Below are 23,756 nucleotides of genomic sequence, written 5' to 3' on the forward strand. Positions count from 1 at the left end.
TGTAATAACAACAGTTAATATAAGAATCAATAGTGAATATAAAGACAACAGGGACTATAAGAATCAATAGTTAGTATAAAAACAAAAGTTAATACAAAAAACGACAGTGAACATAAAACCAACAGTATATATAAAAACAGTGAATATAAAAAATAGTGAAAATAAGAATCAACAGTGAATATAAAAACAACAGTTAATATAAGAATCAATAATGAGTATAAAAACAAGTGAATACAAAAACAACGGTGAACATGAAAACAACAATGAACATACCAACAACAGAGAATAATAAAAAAAATAGTGAAGATAAAAACAACAATGAACATAAAAGCAAAAATTAATATAAAAACAACATGGAATATACAAATAACAGTGACTATGATATTAAAAACAACAGTGAATATTCAAACAACATTGCAAATAAAAACAACGGGGAATATAAAACAAACATGATAATGAAAACAAAAATGAATATAAAAACAACAATAAATATATAAGAAAATGAATATACAAAAAACAGTGAATATAAAAACAAGTGTTTATATAAAAAAAAACAAAGAATATAACACAACAACGATTTTTTTTAAATGAGTGAATCCAAACACAACAGTGAATATAAAAACAAAAGTGAATACAAGATTCAACAGTGAATATAAAATAAACAATGAATATAAAAACAACACTGAATATAAAAAACAACAGTGAATATGAAAACAACAGTAATTATAAAAACAACAGTAAATATAAAAACAACAATGTTTATAGAAACAACAGTGAATATAAAAACAACATTGAATATCAAAATAACAGCGAACATAAAAGAACAGTGAATACGAAAACAACATTGAATATAAAAGACAGTGAATATAAAAACAACAGTGAATAAAGAAACAATAGGGGATATAAAAAAGCTGTTTATATAAAAGCAACAATGAATATAAAAACAACGGGGATATAAAAGCAACAATGAATATAAAAACAACAGAAAAAAATATAAAAACAACAGTGAATATAAAACAACAATGAATATAAAAACAACAGGGAAAAAAAACAGTGAATATAAAACAACAGTGAATATAAAAACAACGCTGAAAATAAGAAATATTATGAAACCGTAATTCCAGCTCACAATTAATGTAACAAGGACTAAACACAAACAAAGAGTTTATAGACTTACATGGGGAAATGGCAAGTAGAATTAGACAATGGGAAATATTAGACTCGGTGTTCAGGAAGGTAAACCTGTTCTGCTTCTAGATCAAATCCGAGTTACTCCACATTCTAAAAATGAGAAATAGTTTGGTGACAACGGAACCAAACTGTATACAAGACATATTAGAATGATAACTCAATAAAATATTCAAAAACAGGCCCGTTAACTAGTGTTTGGTTTGGTTTATTTTGTTTAACGTCCTATTAACAGCTAAGGTCATTTAAGGACGGCCGTTAACTAGTGGCGTTTGTTATAAACACTATATGGTGTATCGGTCGTGTAGATTTTGTCAAGATAACACGATGCAAGGCGAGCTTCATGTATCAACTTAAACAAATTATCAATAAAACTGTATAAAATATCCTCAAATGGACCATCCAACATTTTCCCAAGGAAGCCAATAAGAGTAAATCTGCGTCTAATTTACGTTAATAGATTATATAGAGATCAAGTAAATGGTACTTTACAACCCGAGAAGGGAAACAGAATATACCTGGCACTTCCCACTTCACGTTTAAAATGAAAATACTTTCTCATTTGAGTAACATGTCGGTACATTTTGTAGGTTATTCGATATGAGATAGGTACGATTTGTTCCTTGGTAACTCAATATACATGTATGTTCATTTGAATAATGAATACAATTAATTTAATTTTGATCACTTCCAATAACACATAATTCGTTTCAGAAAGTATCATCTATTATAAATAACACGAGGTTTTTACACTGTACAGCCTGCCTTACAACATAATGAATTAAAACTCACGTGAGCTCTTAATGTATCATCACAGAGCAATTCTCGCTTCTAACACCTGTCATCATTACAGGTATGTTACCGGGTACAATCTTTGAGGCGTGTAAACAAACAATGGAGTCAATCAGTGGAGTCTGATATACTTGACCGTTTCTATGGTTGTTACTATATTACAACGTTATTAAATGTTTATTGCCTTGGTGCGGTATCACTAAAGGAGTTTCTTTCATCTGCCACCGTTTACTCACAGCTAACCATTTAGTAGCATCAGTAGTTTCTTCTAAAAGAAGCAAATTCAGATTTTAAAAAGTAGGATGAAGCACTATCACTGTGTCTGTTAAACGGCCTTCCATTGGTAAAAACGCACTTTCTTTTTAAAAATCATATTTTCTTTTAAGTTAATATATCAATTCTTTGTATCCGTCACTCCCCCAAAAAAACTCGGCCCCCGAACTTTTCACGTGACGTAGTTATGTGGCATGCGCCTATGCGCACGCTAGTAACGTTATTTACGACAGCGTCACACACCCAGGCCTGTTCATCAAACTCTCCTACATCGTGTGTTATGAGATATTCATATGGGAATTTCCAGCGGGTGTTTGACTTGTGAGATTATATAAAGCCGGGCGTCCTTGCAAAGCTGCTATTCCAATAATGAGTGTCTATCCGTACCGTCCGTCTTTCATTTGAACGTTTTTATTATATTTCACATCAGGCCTTTCACTTCGGAACTCGTTACAACAGGCTTAACATTACAAAGGTAAGCTCCACTGATACTCTGATACTCTCTATATATCTGTCTGTGTGTACTGCAATGGAACAATGCAATCTTTCATTCACTATGTATTGATACTTTCTTCAACTCTAGTGTAGATATTTTGAAATGCGGATACATTAGTAAAATACGAATAGTTGGTAAATAACGTTTTATTTCGTTTTGATAAGATTTTAAAAGCGTGAAATATATATTTTATGCATGTATATTTTCGTAAAATGCGGATAATTTGTTTTTGTTTAATGTGCTTCTTGCGCTAGTATATAACACCGATAATAGGTCTACATATACGCTGATATCACAAAAGCACACCTTTGTATATAAGTGAAATATTTTTTATCGCAATGTTACAATAACACTCTTTAACTTTTGTTGAACAAGTCGAATGGATACGACGGTATATATAATTTTTTTTTTTTTTCGCTTTTTTTTTTTTTTTTTATTTTTCATTCTGTGAAATGGTTTGTTAAATTGTAACAGTGTCATTATTTCATGACCCTGCTACAAAATGATCAATTTTGACGGGATCTAACTTTCTTATTATTGATGAAGTAACAGTTAATTATTAAAATTTTAAGCTTTAAACAGCCATTAGGAATACTGACATATTATGTAATATTATGTCTGAATCGTCTGATTTTGTATTATTGTTATTAATAATACATAAATATATATGTTCATACGATGCATATTCCTACAACTAGCATATTGTCGCCACCTAATACAGGATGTAGCTATACTCCTAAACAGGACTAAATTAACTAACAAGTCAGCTGGAATGACGAGACTAGTTTAATGCCGTTTTCCAGGATAACATACAAAATGATACGAAAAAAGCAAAATGATTTCTATTACAAAACAACGAATACTTACCAATGTAGTAATCCTTGTTTTATGTGATCATGACAGAATGTTTAATGTTATATTATATAGAAAAAAAATATTTAGGAAAGGTTCTCCTTTCTACTCAAACAGTGTTGTTTAGTGTTATAATTGTATGAGATTATTTGCCGCAAAATCTCAGATACACTGACAATGTCCTAGGTGAAAAGGATAAAATACATCTGAAATAGTTGACAATTAGATGTGAAGTTTAGATGTGTGGTTAGTAGTCGTGCTCAGTTTGTGTCAGTGTTTCTAAAGGCTCATTGATAATTACTCACTAGATCTTTTCATGACCGCACTTGCAGGCTTAAACCGTTTGTGATATTTCTAGTTTGTAAAACCGTATGTGATATTTTAGTAGGTACAATCGTATGTGATATTTCTAGTTTGTACAACCGTATGTGATATGTCTAGTAGGTACAACCGTATGTGATATTTTAGTAGGTACAACCGTATGTGATATTTTAGTAGGTACAATCGTATGTGATATGTCTAGTTTGTACAACCGTATGTGATATTTCTAGTTTGTACAACCGTATGTGATATGTCTAGTAGGTACAACCGTATGTGATATTTTAGTAGGTACAACCGTATGTGATATTTTAGTAGGTACAATCGTATGTGATATGTCTAGTTTGTACAACCGTATGTGATATTTCTAGTTTGTACAACCGTATGTGATATTTTGGTAGGTACAACCGTATGTGATATTTCTAGTTTGTACAACCGTATGTGATATTTTGGTAGGTACAGCCATATGTGATATTTTAGTAGGTACAACCGTATGTGATATTTTAGTAGGTACAACCGTATGTGATATTTTAGTAGGTACAACCGTATGTGATATTTTAGTAGGTACAACCGTATGTGATATTTCTAGTTTGTACAACCGTATGTGATATTTCTAGTTTGTACAACCGTATGTGATATTTCTAGCAGTTACAACCATATCCGATATGTCTATTGGGTAGTATGTAGGTACAGACGTACGCGAGGAATCAAATCAAATGTCAAGTTCCACTTTGTAGCATACAATTTAATTAACATTTAATCATATTAATGTAGTGATTTGTTTGTGCTATATATGTTTTAGCAACACGAGAAGCGTACGTATGTATTTTACAAAACCAAATGAGATCGTGACATGAAGTGGTCGCTCCCTCTTCCTGTATGATGTTATTTAAAGTACACTTAGGTATTGCATTTATTTGGGAGCTTCTAACAATTAAGCGACCTTGCTGTTAATGTGAGGAAATTTCCCAGAGGTGGTTAATATCATTGCGCTTTTCCAGATCTGAAATCGTTTGGAATGAAACATTAATTGTTTTGTTTCCGAAATAAGTCCGTATTGCCCGCATCTTCATTCAGTTATCGGTCGATTTGCCTGTTTTTATAATCATTACAGTATTTCCGGTAACCGAATCAGGAACACAACAGTGCGCATGAGAATTAATTATTCTTTTTAAATATCTGATTTTAAAATAGTGCAAATAAAATGGCAACTTCGGAGTGAAATGTTCCACTGACAATATAGGGGATATATTATTTTTGACTGATTGTGGTTTTTTATACGTGATATATCACGTAACTAATACCGTATAAATATATCAACATTCATATGGCATTACTGTACAACAACTAACCAGAAATTAGGATTTATGGGACAGTGAATGACATCAGTCGCGTGCCTTTGTGACGTGGGGACGGCAACAGTTCATAGTCAAGAATCCCCCTGTCTAGTGAAACCGTCTTTAGTTTAAATTAAATAATCTACATGAAAAAGTAAAATATGTAGGGAAAAGTAAAATAAAGCATCTAACTGATAATGATACTGCTGCTGCTTCTGCCGCTGCTGCTGATGACGACGACGATGACGATGACGACGACGACGACGACGATGAGGATGATGATGATGATGACCAGCAGAACATATGTTTGTAACATGTAATTTGAATGTTGGTCTACATACCCGTATTCATATGTCCTTTCTTGTTATTTTTTTCAAAAATTCTGAACAAAGAAGCTAGTACAGTACTTATGAATTCAGATGCAATTTTCAAATGCATTTTTTTCGTCGCGTTTATCATAAATATCACTGTTTTTGTTATATTGCTTCTCACTTATATATATATTATGAGACAAACTAAAAAGTAGACACAAAACCAAAAAGAAACAAAACAAAAACAAAAAACGATAAGGGAAACGATGTTCCCCAAACTCTATCTTTATCTGTGGTCGCCTGTTATCTGCCATGCTACATTTATATTCAAACGGTTTTTCTAAACAAGTTCCACATACACGTGTAGTTCATGTTGAAAGTAACCACTATTCAGAAGAATTTAATCTAAAGAATATAGAATTAAGCCCAAGTTTACTTCTTTAACCTTATTTCTGATTTTCCATGCGTTACTTCTAAAGAAAGACAAAACAGATGTATGATGCAGACACAAAATCGTGTACTTATTGCAATAGTAATATTTTGTGCATTCCTGATTAGCTGTCAAATGTCGAAAGCCTCGTTACACCGTAAAAGACTTCCAAACGTAGGTCCCATCTGGAATCGGTGGTAAACTGCTGTCTTCTATAAAAGAAAAATGAAGTGGACCAAATTGATTTATTTGCAACGAGTGTTTTTCTTTGTTTTTCCTGACTGAACTTTTTGTTCTTGTTTTTCTGTTTTTGGAATCTCTTGGATACTTTACATTAACATTTGCCGTCACGAGGACGTTACATACCGTACAGAATAAAATCAAAAACTATATCGGTTGAATTTCTTTGCAATAGCAATATCGTACGGGTGACCGCTATAGGATATATGTGGTGACATTAAACCTGCGATCTAAAATAGAACCAGTGTCTTCAATTATGGTGGACACTTAGCAGAGAAACAAACCCCACTGCGAGTCATTTTATCGACATTTGAATTTTTGTCCGTCCGGGCTTTATATGTTCATACTTCCGGTCACTATCGCTTGATATTTCAACTGCAACTTTTGGGAAGTATTAATTTGACTATTTTGTCATAATATACAGATAAATATCAAAATGTTTGATCATGAGGCGAACAATTTTGGCATGCTGATGGTCAATAACATGGCATCGAGGTAAATAATTGCAGAACTATGTGTCGTTTGGTAGGTTCAAAACGTATATGTCAAGCTGTGTCATATTTAGAGTAACACATGAAATCGAAGAGTTGAGAAGATTTAAGTTAGCTCCCCTATAGACCTAGGCCTACTTCAAGGGTCAACCGTTCCCTATGGTCAGGCTGACCCACCTCACGTTTTCACACGTACGGATATATACTGAAGATTTGTTTTTCAGTGATTCAAACTTCAGCGAAGTAACTAAAAGTTTGAAGTATAAAGGCTACAGTTTGAACTGTGAAGAAGACAATATCTTACTTTAGTTGATTTAATCAGTCATTTTTGGCAATATGCAATCGTTTGGTGGAGGAGTCAAATCACAGTATCGAGGAAATAGAGAGAGAAAAGTCAGGATATGTACATTTTTATTTTATCGTGTCAACTAAGCTATACGTTTACTGGTATTCTTTATTATTAATGGGCAAAATTTACGATGATCCCTGAACCTAAGATATTAATTCCTGCCTCTTTAAACTTGGATGGTCACCTTGCACGACCCGTTTACATGATTAAATTAAGAAAAGTGGCAGCGCTTAGAAGCTACGTGGGTATCTCATTAAACAAAATATTCAAAAATATATTGTTTAATGTCCCAAAGTTACGAAATTGATTTCAGTATTTGATAAATCCATGTTGCATATACTTAACGTTTATTTAGATGCATTAAAAATTCCAGCTTCCTTAGGGTTCCCATTTTTTAGCAATAAACAAAACTGATGAACCTACAATGACAAGACAGCTGTGTGGTGCAATTCTGTATTCGAGAACATGCTACCGCTACAACGTCCATATCTATTGGCGCTATTCATTTGTTCAGCATTCATATATATATATATACTGAAACGAAAAAGAAACGCAACATGGAAAATTGTGATTAATTTTGTATTAAATATACATATCTGTATAAAAATCGCGGAAATAAACATGCACCCTGCCTAACTCCCATACCAATCTTCAAAATCACCCAAGTGTGACTAGAGACCTATGCACTTCCGGCGCGGTAAAAACATCAAAAACCGTGCCTGTACAAACATATGCGTTCTTTTTTCATTCAAACCAGTATCAATTCATCACTAACATTGAGCCACATCATCGCCAATACTTTTGCAAACAATAATTCCTTTTACAATTATGCCACGGTTATCAAAGGTTGATAGAGGACGTGCTATAGCGATGCTTCTGGCAGGGAACACGCAACTTCACGTCGCTCGACAATTCAGAGTTCACAAATCGACTATTAGTCGATTAGTTTCACGTCTTAACGCAACAGGAAGAGTCGATGACCAGCCGAGATCAGGACGTCCACGCGTAACGTCGCGACGTCAAGACCGGGTTCTTAGGTTGGCACACCTGCGTAACAGGAGATTAACGGCCGCTGAAACGGCAAGGAATACGATTGGTAATCATAACCGTCGAATTCATCCCCAAACAGTGATCAACAGACTGCGTGAGGCTAATTTGCGTGCAAGGCGACAGTACGTTGGTTTACCACTAACACCGCAACGTCGAGCACGTCGTATGCAATGGGCAACGGCACATATGCCCAGACGTTTTCCTATGAGACGTTGGAGGTCTATGCTCTTCACCGATGAATCTCGATTCACGTTATTTCGAGCAGATGGCCGTCAACGTGTGTACCGGCGTCGAGGCGAACGTTTTGCTGACGCCTGTGTTTTGGAACACGACCGATTTGGGGGTGGATCAGTTATGGTTTGGGCGGGAATCTCCCATGGTTTGAAGACGCCTTTGGTGATAGTCAATGGGAATTTAACGGCCGTACGCTATCGGGATGAGATCCTTAGGCCCCATGTTGTGCCGTTTGTTAGGCAGCATCATCTAACCTTTCAGCAAGATAACGCGAGACCACACGTTGCAAGAGTCTGTAGAGACTTTCTTGCGACACAGAACATTGTTCCTATAGATTGGCCTCCATATAGCCCCGACCTGTCCCCAATCGAGCATTTGTGGGATGAATTAGACAGAAGAATTCGAAATCGCCGTAACCCCCCAAATACCCTCCCTCAGTTAGCAAATGCACTCGTCCAAGAATGGAATAACATTCCAATACGGAAAGTCAATGCCCTGATGAACTCAATGCAACAAAGAATTAGAGATGTGATAACTGTTCGAGGAGGACACACACGATATTAGGGCACGGTTTCAAAACTGCTGCCATTTCAACTTGGATTCACGTAGGGTACTACCAATCATGACCTTCTAGCAGTGACCTGTTCTTAAAAATCTCTAAACATTTAAAGGATGTTACATCAATATTCAATATTAACTATTACATATGAAATTTAAACATAATGCTCACAAGTATTATTTTATTAAACCTACAATTTGAAGTTGCGTTTCTTTTTCGTTTCAGTATATATTGATAAAATAAAAAATATTAAATAAATCTCCTTAGACATATATTGTCTTTTCGCAGGAGAGCTTCTACTCATCACACGTTCGAAATCATTCTTTTGTTTAAACACTCCATGTACGCTTTTCAGTATTATGTATGATATCTATATACATATCTTTGGGATACTACAAATATCCGGCTTATCCTGTCGGCCAACAGTGAAGTATGATGTCAATGTGTTTCTGCTTTGTGGTGTTATCTGCGATTATGGAGTTAAACAATCAGCATTCAGCATTCAAATTTCATCCAAACAGATGTGAGGATATATTGGCCAGTTCGACTTTTTCGTCAAAAACGAAAGTGATTGCGATATTTGTTGTGTCAGTATACACCACGTACACATACAATTGATTAGCCTCTGACAAAATATATATATTTTGTTTAATATAAGCATCCCCTTAATGGCGACCATATTGTAAAAGCAAGAAAGAAATGCAACATTTCGATTGATTGAGTGGTAATACGCTCAGTTTTAGAAAGTCGGACAAGATTTTATAGTTTTCACCATTTAGCCAAAGGAATATAGATGACACATGGCGGTTGTCGTCAATGGCACAGAAGACGCTTACCGTCAGAACACCTGGTCTTGATTTCGTCAAGGTGTTTACTTTTTTGTTATCATGAAAGTATTTTATTCTGTGATAAACAGTGACCTGGTAACATTTGCATGTACTTTGATCAGATGAGAATAATATCTAAATACAAACACATGAATAGCCTATTAATGATTGTTTCATTGTTAACAAAGTTATTTTTGTGCCGTCTTCGAGTATGTCAATCTTTCGACAATTTCCCATCAACATACACCAAAAACAAAACATTTCAGTTGATTGCATAACCTGAAATGAACCTAACTTTGACAGAAACAGTCTTTATCAAACAATGGTTTTCATGAGGAAACCCCAAAGAGACCAAAATGCCGCCAGTTTCCTTTTCTTTCTGCGAAGCTGTATTCAAAACTTTATGTATATCGAAATTTCCGAGTATTCAAATGTTGTGGACAAAAACTAACGTTTAGACAGATGTTAGTAGACGGAAATAACGTGTCACCAAGGTGATATCAATAGAACAGTTTGTACATGCATTTCTTTTGAGATGTGATCATTGACGTTATCGTTCATGATTCCTTGTCATTTCTTCGTGGATCGCGTTGACATTTGACATTTTATTCTGACGTTGTCAATGAAGTAAAAGTCTCTGGCCCTTCTGTAATACTGTTTTCCATGTGATTTGTCATTGGTAATATTTGACGATGGAGTTTCATTTTCTTCCGTTTTAAATCCCACTTAACAGTTAAACAGATAATATAATGTCGGAAGTGTGTGATGACGTTGTCAGAAGGTGCTGTGCTCCCAGCATGCACCTCTCTTAAAATTGGATATATCGTTAGTGCACATTTCTGGTTGACATTTGTCGCCATTGATAGTCCTCAAGCATAATTATTTGCTGCTTTTAATATTTCTTCAGCTAAATTTTAACCATCCCGGTTGATGCACTACTGTGTATTCGACACGGTTCATCTTTTCAAGTAGACATAGCAAAAACAAATTGCTAATGCATTTTCTATACTTATATTCTGGGAGGGAACTGGATCTTCAGATCTATTCTTAGAACCATTACAAGCTTTATTGTTTTGTGCATCGCATCCGATTATCCCTGTCGGTAGGACACGTAAGGTAGCGCTGCCTATTTGTTTTTATATTAGTGGGTACTTGTCGGTGATTTGTGACCAGGGCTGCCTTTGGTTGTATTATATGTCCAGTAAGTGACACTTTATTAAACAGGTGTAAAATTTACGGCTTTCAGCAGGTGTCTAATTACTACGCAGGAGGTATCAGAACGAGCCTGTCATCGAGGTGATCATATGAATCAATGGCTTTGTTATCGAGGCTACGACAAACTGTGCCCAGGGGAGACCCCACTCTGTTACGCTGGTGAAATACAAGAGTGTTACAGTCGTAAAATCTCGACCGTTTCCATGATCCGACTTAAAATTTTCATAACTTCATCAGGCTCAAAGACAATGCGAACGGTGTCAATTTCTCATACATGTTGCTATGGTGTCGTAGATAGTGGTTTTGGGAAGGTGTTTGGGCCATAAACTTCAAATATATGTTAAATGAGCTGAAATCGGTTGTATTTTATAGACCATCGCTGATGGTATCAGCTATTAATGATTGCCTAGTCCCGTAAGCTTAATTCGTTACCCGATAACTATCCTCCCATTATTTACAGTACACTTGTGATGCAGTAGTAGAAGGGTCTTCTGATACAGATCTCTTACATACATTAGGATTTACAACCAAATCCACCAAGAAACGAATTCTTTGTTAAACATGACAAGCAATTTAATTCAGGGTTTCAGTCCTAGCTCCCACGCCGGGCCATACCAAATAATTACAAAAATTCCTGCTTGACGCTCAGCACTTAAAAGAAAGTGTTTGAACATAATTGTCTCTTAAATATGTCAGCATACCCAACATGATGCAGTTGTTATGTGCCCACGACACGATATTTGTTTGATATGACATTAAGTTGACTCTAAAGTTGAAATGGTGCAATTCCTGTTGGTACCATCCCGAAGTAAAAAAAATTTTTAATAAGACAGTTTTTGTTTGGTTTGGTTTGATTTGGTTTGTTTTATTTAACGTCCTATTAACAGCCAGGGTCATAGAAGGAAAGCCGGAGTACCCGGATAAAAACCACCGGCCTATGGTCAGTACCTGGCAACTGCCCCACGTAGGTTTCGAACTCGCAACCCGGAGGTGGAGGGCTAGTGAAAAAGTGTCGGGACACCTTAACCACTCGGCCAACGCGACCCCCTAATAAGACAGTAAACAGTGCCATAATCCAAATCAATTTTATAACTTATGGTTGTGAATGGCAAGTCAAGTTGTCATTTATTCACGGAGCAACGTTGATCCAGGATTTTACTAAATTATATAAGATATCTTATATAATAAATGATATATCTTATAAAGAAAATTTATTAAGATATCTTATATATTTTATAAGATATCTTATATGATTCGATTGTGAGATATCTAATAAAGAACGAGATTTGAATTTGATATAATGAACTCTCCTTCACTCGATGAAGGAGCCGAGATGAAGCTGCATCTACATATAACGGTTTGAAACAGATTTATAATTGCCATATATCCATGTTTGCTCGAACACGACGTACATCTGCTCTGTGCCTAGCCGATCGTCGTCGCGACTGCGGGTTGATTGTGCATGTTCCGTGTGCATTCCAACAAAACGGAAGTTACCTTACAGAGGGAGCAGTCATTTTTAGGTTTTGCCGGTCTCACGAGAGTCTCTTTCTTTATAAGATATCGTATTAATTTTTCTTTGTAAGATATCTTATATGTTATATCAGATATCTTATATCTTTTATGTGATATCTTATATATGTTGTATCAGAAATCTCATAAAGAAAAGTTACGATATATTATAATAGATATAATAGATATAATAGATATATATGTATCATATAAGATATCTTATAAACTTTAAATAAGATATCTTATAAACATACAAGATATCTCATCAACATATATTTATATCTTATATAATATATAGAAGATATCTTATGTAATTTGGTAAAATACTGGATCAACATTGCTCCGCGAATAGATGACAACTTGGCTTGCCATAGTTGTGAGTAACCACATACCCCGATATAAATAACGTCACGTGAGTAACCACATACCCCGATATACATAACATCACGTGAGTAACCACATACCCCGATAGACATAACGTCACGTGAGTAACCACATACCCCGATATACATAACATCACGTGAGTAACCACATACCCCGATATATATAACATCACGTGAGTAACCACATACCCCGATATAGATAACATCATGTGAGTAACCACATACCCCCGATATATATAATATCACGTGAGTAACCACATACCCCGATATACATAACATCACGTGAGTAACCACATACCCCGATATATATAGCATCACGTGAGTAACCACATACCCCGATATACATAACATCACGTGAGTAACCACATACCCCTACATAGATAACATCACGTGAGTAACTACATACCCCGATATACATAACGTCACGTGAGTAACTACATACCCCGATATACATAACATCACGTGAGTAATCACATACCCCCGATATATATAACATCACGTGAGTAACCACATACCTCGATATACATAACATCACGTGAGTAACTACATACCCCGATATATATAACATCACGTGAGTAACTACATACCCCGATATATATAACATCACGTGAGTAACCACTTACCCCGATATACATAACATCACGTGAGTAACTACATACCCCGATATATATAACATCACGTGAATACCGTCGTGTAAATTCTTACTTAAACTCGATAGCGCGATGACAATATAGTGAGCTATAGGGTATTCCTATTACCAATTAAACAATGAATAAGACCATGAGTTCAAGAAGGATAAGCGTCTACCTCATCGACGACACCCACAATGTTAATCTTAAACCCTGGTTAAGTTTCCAAAAAAGAACCGAGATGGTATGCACGTTAACAACCTTCCCAGTAGAAACTAATGGGAAGTAAAATTACTACCTAAAGTAGGGAACTTTAGGACATTGCTGTTTCAACACATGAGGAAATAAATAAATAATCAAAAAACCAAAATCACCCCAGTATACGTTATAATATAATAGGACACCCAATTATTATTTCTTGCAAATAAATTATACGGGAAAATGTCATAATTACTGGCCAAATATGACGCGCGTGTTTGTCGTGGTGATTATACCGTTGAGAGAATCACGGGTCAGCTCGCAATATTTCTACGTATATTGAAACTGTCATGTCCGATTGTCTTTCCCTGTCAAACTGTCTAGCCGTCTGTGAAGATATGGTGATAGATAAGATATAATATATTCACCGTGGATAAGTCGGCCAAACATTTTTAGAGATAAACAACCACTGTGTGGACAGTTTCAACCAGTTGTTCAAATCCAAACAAAACGCCGTTGCTTCATATTTTACCAAAGTTCAAATGCAATGTAAAAACTACCAGGTATTTTTTTTGTTGAATATGTACACCGTAAGTTATCTAATCGGTAAGTTTACTTCTTACATGTACTTTATCGGCTGGTCCTAATTCGTTTTCAGATCCCTAAATAGTTTTGACAACTGCCCGAGTAACGAGATATATACATAAAGATAAGTGAATGTGAAAAAAGTGATATCATATGAATTTCTCTATGAGGAAAAAAAAAATACAATTACAGTAAGAGAGGGGAGACGTTGGTCAAATAACAGTATGTGAAAGACCTGTTTGTGTGGTTTCTCAAAATTTAAGTTTTAGCACTCGCATTAAAAAACTTACGTCAAAATATATGCAAATGTAAGGTTTTTTAAAGCGTTCCTGCAAACATTTTACATGTATTTCCCTTTTAAGAACTATGTATATTACATTAGTAAGTAGCGGACTTGAGTACTGTTCAGAAATCTGGTCAGTCCATTTTTATCAAGCACGTAGAAATTGCACAAAGAAAAGTTTTAAGATTTTTATGTTTAAAAGCCAAAATGGGATTTGATGGCCAATTTTATACAGATGTTTGTAAACATTTTTATTCAGCAAGTCTCGAATGTCGATGGAGATTCTTCGACACTGTTTTCCTCTTTAAATGTGTCCATTGCCTATAGGACTGCTGCTATCTGATCAATTCTGTATCCACTGTGTACCTAGTCGACAACTTGGAAGTAGTGCAAACTCGTTATTTTACAACTCATTCTGCAGACTTAATGTTCGTAAATACAGCCTTTTTATGGGAAGCCAAAACTATTGTATGTTGTCTTGGACACTTGCAACGTAGACAGTATGTGCCATTCTCTGTCAACTTTTAAGAAATAGCTGAAAGAAGTACTGTTTTAGGAAAGTGTTAATATCTATTTTATATTGTTATTGCTTCTATCTTTGTGAGTATATTATATTTAATTTACATGTTTTTATCATTCTATAATTGGACCTTAGGATCTGTTGAATCGAAATAAATAGAGATGAAGGGTAGATATGTGTAGACGGGAGAAACAATATGACCCTAACATATAGTGGGGTAATATATATCCAAGAGCAAGTGCCGAGAGTAATTACCTTTCCCTAATCCCCGTTACAATAATGATGTGATTTAATAATGGACACACTATTATACTACAAAATAGTTTCTATGTTGTTTGCGATTCTCTTGAAACTACTATGTTTTTTTGGGCAGTCTAATAATACCTTCCTGTAAATAAGGACAAGATCTTAGATAGATATCGGCGTCAATTATTGTGTAATCTTTATTAATTACGAGTAAGCTGCATTAATTTTCTTCTTTTTTTTTTTTTTTTTTCACTCTTCGATAACTGTCGTTTGGTTTTAAAGTTGGCAGCGTAGGCTAGTTATACCGTTTTCTATATATATCAATTTTCCGTCTGTTCTGTCTGTTTTCACATATAGATTTCAATGTTCAGTGTCCAACGTCCAACGTGTTTTCTTCTGTTCTCAACTACTTGTGTGGTCACTCGACCGGCACAAAAGACTGCAGTTGGTCGGTATGACCAGCCATCATCTTAACGTATTTTTCATACAGATATACCTGATACTCATGTTCAGCTTTTAAACTGGTGAAAGGCGCTAAACATTCTTCTAATTAGTCAAATATAGTCTTATGCGTAGCCTGGCGTCGTTTTATTCAATTTCATTAATTCATACATGCAGTCTTCATGTCGTATTATGTATATCAATATCTTTTTACATGGATACGCTAACGATCAACATAATTTGGCGCAACAGTGAAAAAAATGTCTTGTGGTATTTCATTGTGATAGCACTGTAAACAGAAATCCACAGTGTTCCTGTCATTCGTGTGTACCGTCTTAACCGTTGAAATGGCGTAAACCATATTTTTCTACTGACCACAAGAAGTGACAAAGAAATGGAAAAACGAAAAAGATCGCTTACCACCTTCATTTTTTTTTTGATATGTCACTACCTAGAGGCAATGTTTGTATTCTTCATAAAAGGCTAAATTGTATGCAGTGTCAAGCAGGAAATTAACCCCAAAAAAATGTTTTCTACACGCCACTCCTGGGCTATAAAAAGACTTGTGATGCATTTTCTATTAATAGAAAACCAAATAATAATGCTCATACTCATACAAGATGACAACTAGATCAAGTTCAATATCGAACAAAGGACAAAGGGTAACTTATATATGAACGTTAAGATGAAATGGTATTTCAATACTGAGAGACTCTAATCCCGTCAGAAAAGCGATCAGTACAGTTCACAACATAGCAACTCCAATGCCCCAATATGACCAGTGTTTTGTTTCATATTAACCGATACTTAATTTGGAATAAGTTGGTACACAATATAAACAATCAGATATTAGATTTCCCGCACGATAGCTGATTATAGGTTGTGTTAACAATGGCTTAGCTTTATTTTATCTGTCATTCATAGAACAGTTTTTGTAGGTATTAGTAGATGGCTGTTATTGTTTAATATGTCGGGCATCGGGCCAGAAGCCTCTCTGACAAGTATTGTTAGTTTTATCATTTCTACAGGTATCTGTACTCTTATAACCATTCCTATCCACTGACAACAGGTAACACCACACCTACACATTCACAGAATATATTCATACGTATCAATCCTCGCGAGACCCTGTCTGCAGCTGAGCAACTAGACACCCCTCCTAATATGACTATGAATGGTGCGAGAAGTCTCACCAATATACGTATTTTTGATGGCACTAATACGTTTATTGTGTGTGTTTGTGGAGTTTATTGTCACAGCCATGGTGATATGAAGATGTCTGTCAAAGAAATCAGAAACGGAGGTGGACACACACACACACAACAAAACAATGGAAGAGGGAACCCACATACACACAAACAAATGGAAGGGGGGACCCACAAATACACACCAAAAAAAGGAAGGGGGACTCACACACACAACAAAAAAAGTAGGGGGGGGGGGGTGTGTGTGCAAAACAGGCACACAAAACAAAACAAGGAAGGGGGGGGGGGGGGGGGGGCACACACAAACACCCCCCAAGAAAAGGGAAATAGGGCAAAATGATGAGAGAAATAGATGTGATCATATTTTATTCCGTCAATGCTTCCTAAGCAGAAAACAGAGATCGAAATCCGGAAGTCAAAACATTTCAATTCGCCTGCTATTAAGCTTGAATTCAGTTATCAGTGATTTTGCCATTGAGAAATCGAAACAAGATAGTTCTGGTCCTTCACCGAGATGTCATTTATACTTTAAACATTATTAAAGAAAAGCACGCACCAGTATAAGTACTTATAGGATGTAAAGTACGCATTATTATTGATAAAATATCTGAATTGTGAAAAAAATAAAAATTAACAGATTTGTCCATTCTCTGTATATATTGATACTACATTGCTTTATTATCTAAACGAGTTAACTATATCAACCTAGTTAGTTTTGTTCCGGGTTATTGGACTGTGAACAGAAGCGAGTATGGATACGAACGCGAAAGGATGCAAATTACACTTTACTCTCAATAGGAAGAGAAGTGGTGGGAAAAGTCGTGATTAATTATTTCGCGTTTAAGTACTACATTTTGTCATTTTTGCGACATTGGAGTCCAATAAACCTACTTCATAATCATTAAAAACAATCATCGTAAACGAAGCTTTTAGTATTTCTATGTTTTTGCTGTTTTCTATTTTAAAATTCAGCGGTCATGCCTTCGTAGTATGACGTAATAAACACACGATGCCATTTAAAAAAGCGACAATTATCCCCAGTGTGGTTTCACAGCACTTTTAGACAGCAATAGTACAAAAGAGGAACAACTTTGAACTCATTCATGATAAAATAATTTTATGCTAACTGTTTTCCACGGACTTTATTTCAAAGACTTCGCCAACACGAGAAAAGCTTCAGTCATGGGAAGGGAGCACCCGCTGTGGGTTGTTCCGGAAATTCAACAATTCAGATGCTCTTTGAGATATATTTCCTACCTAGCACTATTTATGCTGTTATTTTTATAATGCAGTGGGTGTTTGCATGGCATATAACCCTAAACAGCATGTTATGCATGTAGTATCATTAAGGTTCATGACCAGACCTCCAGTAAATATTATTTGCTATTGAAATAATTTGTACAAACACCAGGGTGTTTGCGAGATTAACTATGGTTTTACCTGTGTTTCTTTTGAAAATGGGACACTCTTGTATTCACAAATGCCTACCAACTCTTCCTAATAAACCAAACTGGTTGGTTCGTTTATTGCGAGAATAAGAAGAAACTTCAAAAAAATCTATCTCAAAACAGGTAACAGGTACGAAATTATACTTTTCTATGGATAACCATATGGCATTTACAAAGGTACTCCTATGCTTGAATTCTGAAAATACATCTTAGATTTTGACTTTCAGTGTTGCAAACTCACCTACCCTATGTATCAACAGACCACTTCAAGGGGGTAGGTACATGTGTCAATGATTTTTTGGTATTTATAATCAATACTCAGGTAAAATATTGATAGCAGTACCTTTCAGACAAATTGATTAACAACTTGTTTTATTTTTATAATGATGCTAGTTCCAGAAATGGCTCTGGATTTTTTGGAAAGGAAATTAATTTTGCCATTGGATTTGCTAATATTGGGCAATGTATAGGTGAAATACACAGATAGTATGTCCTTGGATTGTAAAAGTGCAAGGTAATCTGGGGTCCATTGCGGGTACAGTATACATTTCAATGGAATCTTACGTAACAACGTGTTTCAGTTTCGTTAAATACCCAATGCAGTACCCCACCAGCTAAACCTGTTTGGAAGTCGGAAAGGTGTCTGCGATCAAGCATGACGGTGTTACAATAGGATTCACTGAGAGTTTTGTCTCAATAGCCCTGGGCATATACGACCAGGTGTGATTACCGTAGTTGCTTCGTAAGAAGCCATGGGTTTACAGGTAAAATAAATCTGAACGGAGATTTTATGTCAGAAGTGTGGACATGTACCTTAATAAATGATATCTGTAATTGTATACTTTATACGTAGTGGCAGACTAGTATCGGTATTAGTCTAGTCGTTTCTGATCTATAATTAAACTTAAGTCCTAGATAAACATTAAATTATGATAGTCTGCAGTATAGGACGTCTTAGGACGTGTGATGAAAAAGTCGTGCATTGATATATCACCCATGTAAAAGTGGAAGTCGTGCATGACAATACCACCCATGTAAAAGTGGAAGTCTCGTATTATAGTACCACCCATGTAAAAGTGGAAGTCATGCATGACAATACCACCCATGTAAAAGTGGAAGTCATGCATGACAATACCACCCATGTAAAAGAGGAAGTCGTACATTACAATACCACCGATGTAAAAGATTATCTAAAATCAGAGAACAATCTTACTGTAATTGCCAAGGTACCGCGTGGCGTTCCATCAATCGTGATAATCCTTGTTCTATACCCTTTCGGTCACACGAGGATTGTTTCAAATTTACTACACGCGATAATAGATACATATGTGGATTGTCAGCTCAGTGACGCCCATGACAATCCCAAACATAAAGTACGACTACATTATACTACACGGCGACAGTATGACGCTTCCGTTAAGAATCCCAACACAAAGCCCTACCCACGGGAGAATCCTCGGTCCCCAGGCAATCAGTGCTGGCGAGTTGGAGTCTTTATCATGCTTATTCTGCGGTAATGAATCTTTGTTTTAGTTCCATTCTCGAACTGAAATAATTAATCATATATCAGCATCGTACATTACAGTATACATTTCCTAGAAATACACATGATGCCGTCCATTGTGTGTCCCTGTCATGTTAGAAGCTTAGTTACATTCATCATTCCCTTACCTATCATATCAACAGAAGGGTAAGAAAACAAAAACGCGGTGGCAATGCAATCAATAACATTGTGCTCTGTTTGAAAGCGAAGGCAAATCATGACGAAATGTTGGTTTGTGGTACGAAGTCGGTACTAAAGTTTAGACAACATTATATCAATGTGTATTGGTATAGCATGTTGATAAATGTCATTTTAACAGTCTTTATTTATTTGATATTGATTGGGAAAAAAACAAAGTTATACCAATTTGTATTAATCATTTTTGTTGGCTCAATTTGAAGCGCGCGAGGGGTCTGTGTGTGTGTGAAATAAGAGAAAATCGACGAGGTCGGGTCGGTGACTTCAATTTCTTTGTACAGACCTACCATGTTTTGTCTCGAGAAATGGCTAGAAACTATTAATTTCAAAAGTTGGCTGAAGTCAGCAGCGGATTCGTTATTCGTTATTGGTTATTGGCCAATAACGAATCCGCTGTGGATTAAGTTACAAATATGTTCAATTAATATATTCCATTTAATATATGATTGGAGATTCGAATAACGAATTCGCTGCTACAGCGGATTCGTTATTCGTATCCCAACATAAAATTGTCAGTAATAAGAAATGTCAATTAAAACATTAAGAACCGACTCCCCAGTCTGCTGTTGGGAGCGAACTCATTACCCGAATAACCAATCATCTTGTATAAGAAAACTATCAATTGAACATAAGAAACTGGAGCCGACAGCGGATTCGTTATTAGCGGCGGATTCGCTAACGATGAACGAATCCGCTGCAAACATAAGCCTATTAACTTTCAATTGGGCGAATGCTTGTTCATTAAAGCAGGATAGATAAGAACCCAGATTAACTCTCTTCCTACAAACACAGTGATACAGTGATTGCGCCCTACTAACAGGGTACACCCTGTCCGCCATGAAAGCCTCAGATTGTGTAAATCACAGTAGTCACAGCCTTTGAAACAATGCTATAATAACCATGTTAATCAAAGCTCTGAATTTACTTTGGCAATCAAGATGTTTACTGACTACTGGTACCCTTCTTGTATTACGTTGCATCCCTATAGACAACACAGGCATTAAGACATACAAAACCCCTGCATGATATGGTGGCTGATTAAGGCCATGTCGTGTTGGCGTGTTAGTGCTTTGGCTCGTTCCCAAACCAAGCTAAAGCGAGATTTAATTGACAATGCGCCAACAAGTAATGACCATAGTCAACCAACAGAGCAGACTGATCGTGGGAGCCGGCTTACTTTGAGTGCGTTCTCCTTCCAACGTCGTCGTCTTAAGAGGGGGCAATAGAAAGACCCAAACAATGTCACCATTGCAATACTTGTACTCATTATATGTCCTAACGTACCTGCATGCTCATTCTCTCTGTGCATTTGTTTTCTGTCGATGGTTAAAGCTGCAGGACAAAAGTCGGCGTGTGAGTTTTGTTTTTACACGGGTGTATAAACTAATGTTTTTCTATCAATGATGTGACAAGTTATCCAACACTGATTGTTGTTAATTTTGTCTTACAGATATGATACGATCCATAGCACTGATTACTCTCCTTGTTGAGACTTGTCTCGCCTTCCCGCCATTCAGCAGAGGATCGTACACACTCAAAGTGAGCGGAGAACGTAACGGATATGACACTGACGCAACACCGAGCACAGCTAACACAAACTCGCTTAGTTTAGGTGACGTCATGATGCAGACTCTTGCCAACCAAGGGACCAATGTTGTGGTGAGTGACAGATACGAGTACACAACTGACCCGTCCGAGGGGGACTGGGATCTGTTCCGGGCAGTCTCGCAGCCGTCTGGTTTACTACAACAGTGTTTGTCACTGACTTCAACCGGCATGCATCAGCTGCTATACTGTATCAAGCTTTTATCAGACAAAGACCAACATCAGTCAAACATTCAGACAAAAAGAGGGCCGCTTAAGCTCAACCCAACAGGATGGAAGCGGAAAAAGAGGAGTACGAGCGATGACGTACAGAGAGAATTAGAAAATATTAGAATTCAGTCGATGTTGAATCAATTGCTGGAAAAACGGCAAAATGCAAATCCTCGTTTTAACCCGACCGGCTGGTAATATAGACGAAGCTACCCCGGTAGTAGTGGTAACTGTTTCCTGTGTGAAAATGCCACTCCGTCGCATTATCTCTTCTGTCTGTTTCATTTGTTGTTATTAAATGTGTGAATGAATGATTGCGTGGTTTCGTTTCAATCTGACATGAAGAAGAATAGAGAGGATATCGCCAAATTAAATCAGTACTGCAAACAAGGAGTGTAAGTTCAGAGCTGAAAGCTTGGTTTTCGAAGAGGAGTTGGCATATGTAGAAAGAGCAGATTTGTATTAAATGTCTTCGGCGTTCATAAAGACTTAGATAAAGCAAAAGGAAACAGTGTATCGAATTATACAGCGTTAACCAATTACTTCTTTTGCGTTTTAACATATTATGCATTTTCGAAGTTGATGTTATGTATCACATGATATGTTTAACAAATAGCTACTAAAATAGATAATGCATCTTTATGAGCAGAAATGTCCAGGTGGCCATCAGTGGCATTCACAGTAACATATATGGAATACTAGCATACCTTGAATAGGCTTGAATTATACATTAGACCTCTTTCCTAAAGATTTAGCTGGTGTGTAGTCTTCGATCTCTTTGTACTTCCGTCCTTACATGCTGTTTTGCAAATTTAAGACAGTGAATGCGCCTCTGAACATATTTAGTTCAAAGTTACTCAATAACACCACATCCCACCCGATTAGATTCCGGTAATCAACAGTGAAGGCTAAAGGTCAACGGTAAAAGGTCGCACTTCACCAATTATAAAAATGTATTGGATTATTCATGACACCCACACCATTCATTTAGCATTTATTCTTTTCTCAGTACTTTTTTAATGTAGTGGTCCGTATCATCTTAATACAACAGTTGTCCTAGTCGTAAAAGTAGAGGATTACACGTACCACGTGAAGAAATAAAGCCAAGCTACATAATCAAAGCTTGCCTCGCCGCATGACGGCCTACGTAGTGAACCAATAGACTCCGCCAATTCAGAAAAGAAATAATCAACAGTAACACGAAATAAGGCTATATATAGTAAGTTGATACATAACACTAACAATCTCATCAGGACTAATCGTCAGTGGTCCTAAAGATGAAAGGAGGCAAATCAATTGGTGGGGGTCAAGTGTTCCATGACAAATCTAGATTTACAGGATTATAAGGAGTTGCTAATGAAGAAATCTTTTTTTATAAATTGTAACTTTAGCGTATTGTGATTTTTCCATCACCGGGTAATTGATTATAAAACTCGTATCACTTGTATACCTATTCGGAATAAGTTTCGAATACAGTCGAGGTTCAGTCGTTCATCAGCAGTGTCGGATACGTGATACAGGAACTGTTATTTTACTTCACTTATGGCAAAAAAGAAAAATTCTAACTGTTCAAACTGTATATGTTCATTTCAAAGATTAAATACCTGAACAAAAGCTGATATAGAATCAAGTACTGACATGCATAGCTTTTCTCATCAAATCAAGTGCAATACTTTATTGCCAATACATGTGTAACCCTTACGGCGCAAACACTGTGGTACAATAGTATGTATTACCACTATTCCTGCAGCAAACATAAATATAAATTCCAGTCACTATCTTTGACAA

The 23,756-nt window shown here is 36.1% G+C and overlaps 1 protein-coding gene across 1 annotated transcript; it reads left to right on the plus strand.

Moving 5' to 3' along the window:
* Positions 1-2,480: 2,480 nt before the first annotated feature.
* Positions 2,481-22,282, plus strand: LOC117341623. Its single transcript, XM_033903481.1, has 2 exons — positions 2,481-2,728; positions 21,604-22,282. The coding sequence occupies exon 2, from the start codon at positions 21,606-21,608 to the stop codon at positions 22,164-22,166; it is 561 nt and encodes a 186-aa protein (XP_033759372.1). The 5' UTR covers positions 2,481-2,728; positions 21,604-21,605; the 3' UTR covers positions 22,167-22,282.
* Positions 22,283-23,756: the final 1,474 nt, after the last annotated feature.

The sequence above is a fragment of the Pecten maximus genome, chromosome 14 (genome assembly GCF_902652985.1).
Source record: "Pecten maximus chromosome 14, xPecMax1.1, whole genome shotgun sequence".
NCBI classification, from domain to species: Eukaryota; Metazoa; Mollusca; class Bivalvia; order Pectinida; family Pectinidae; genus Pecten; species Pecten maximus.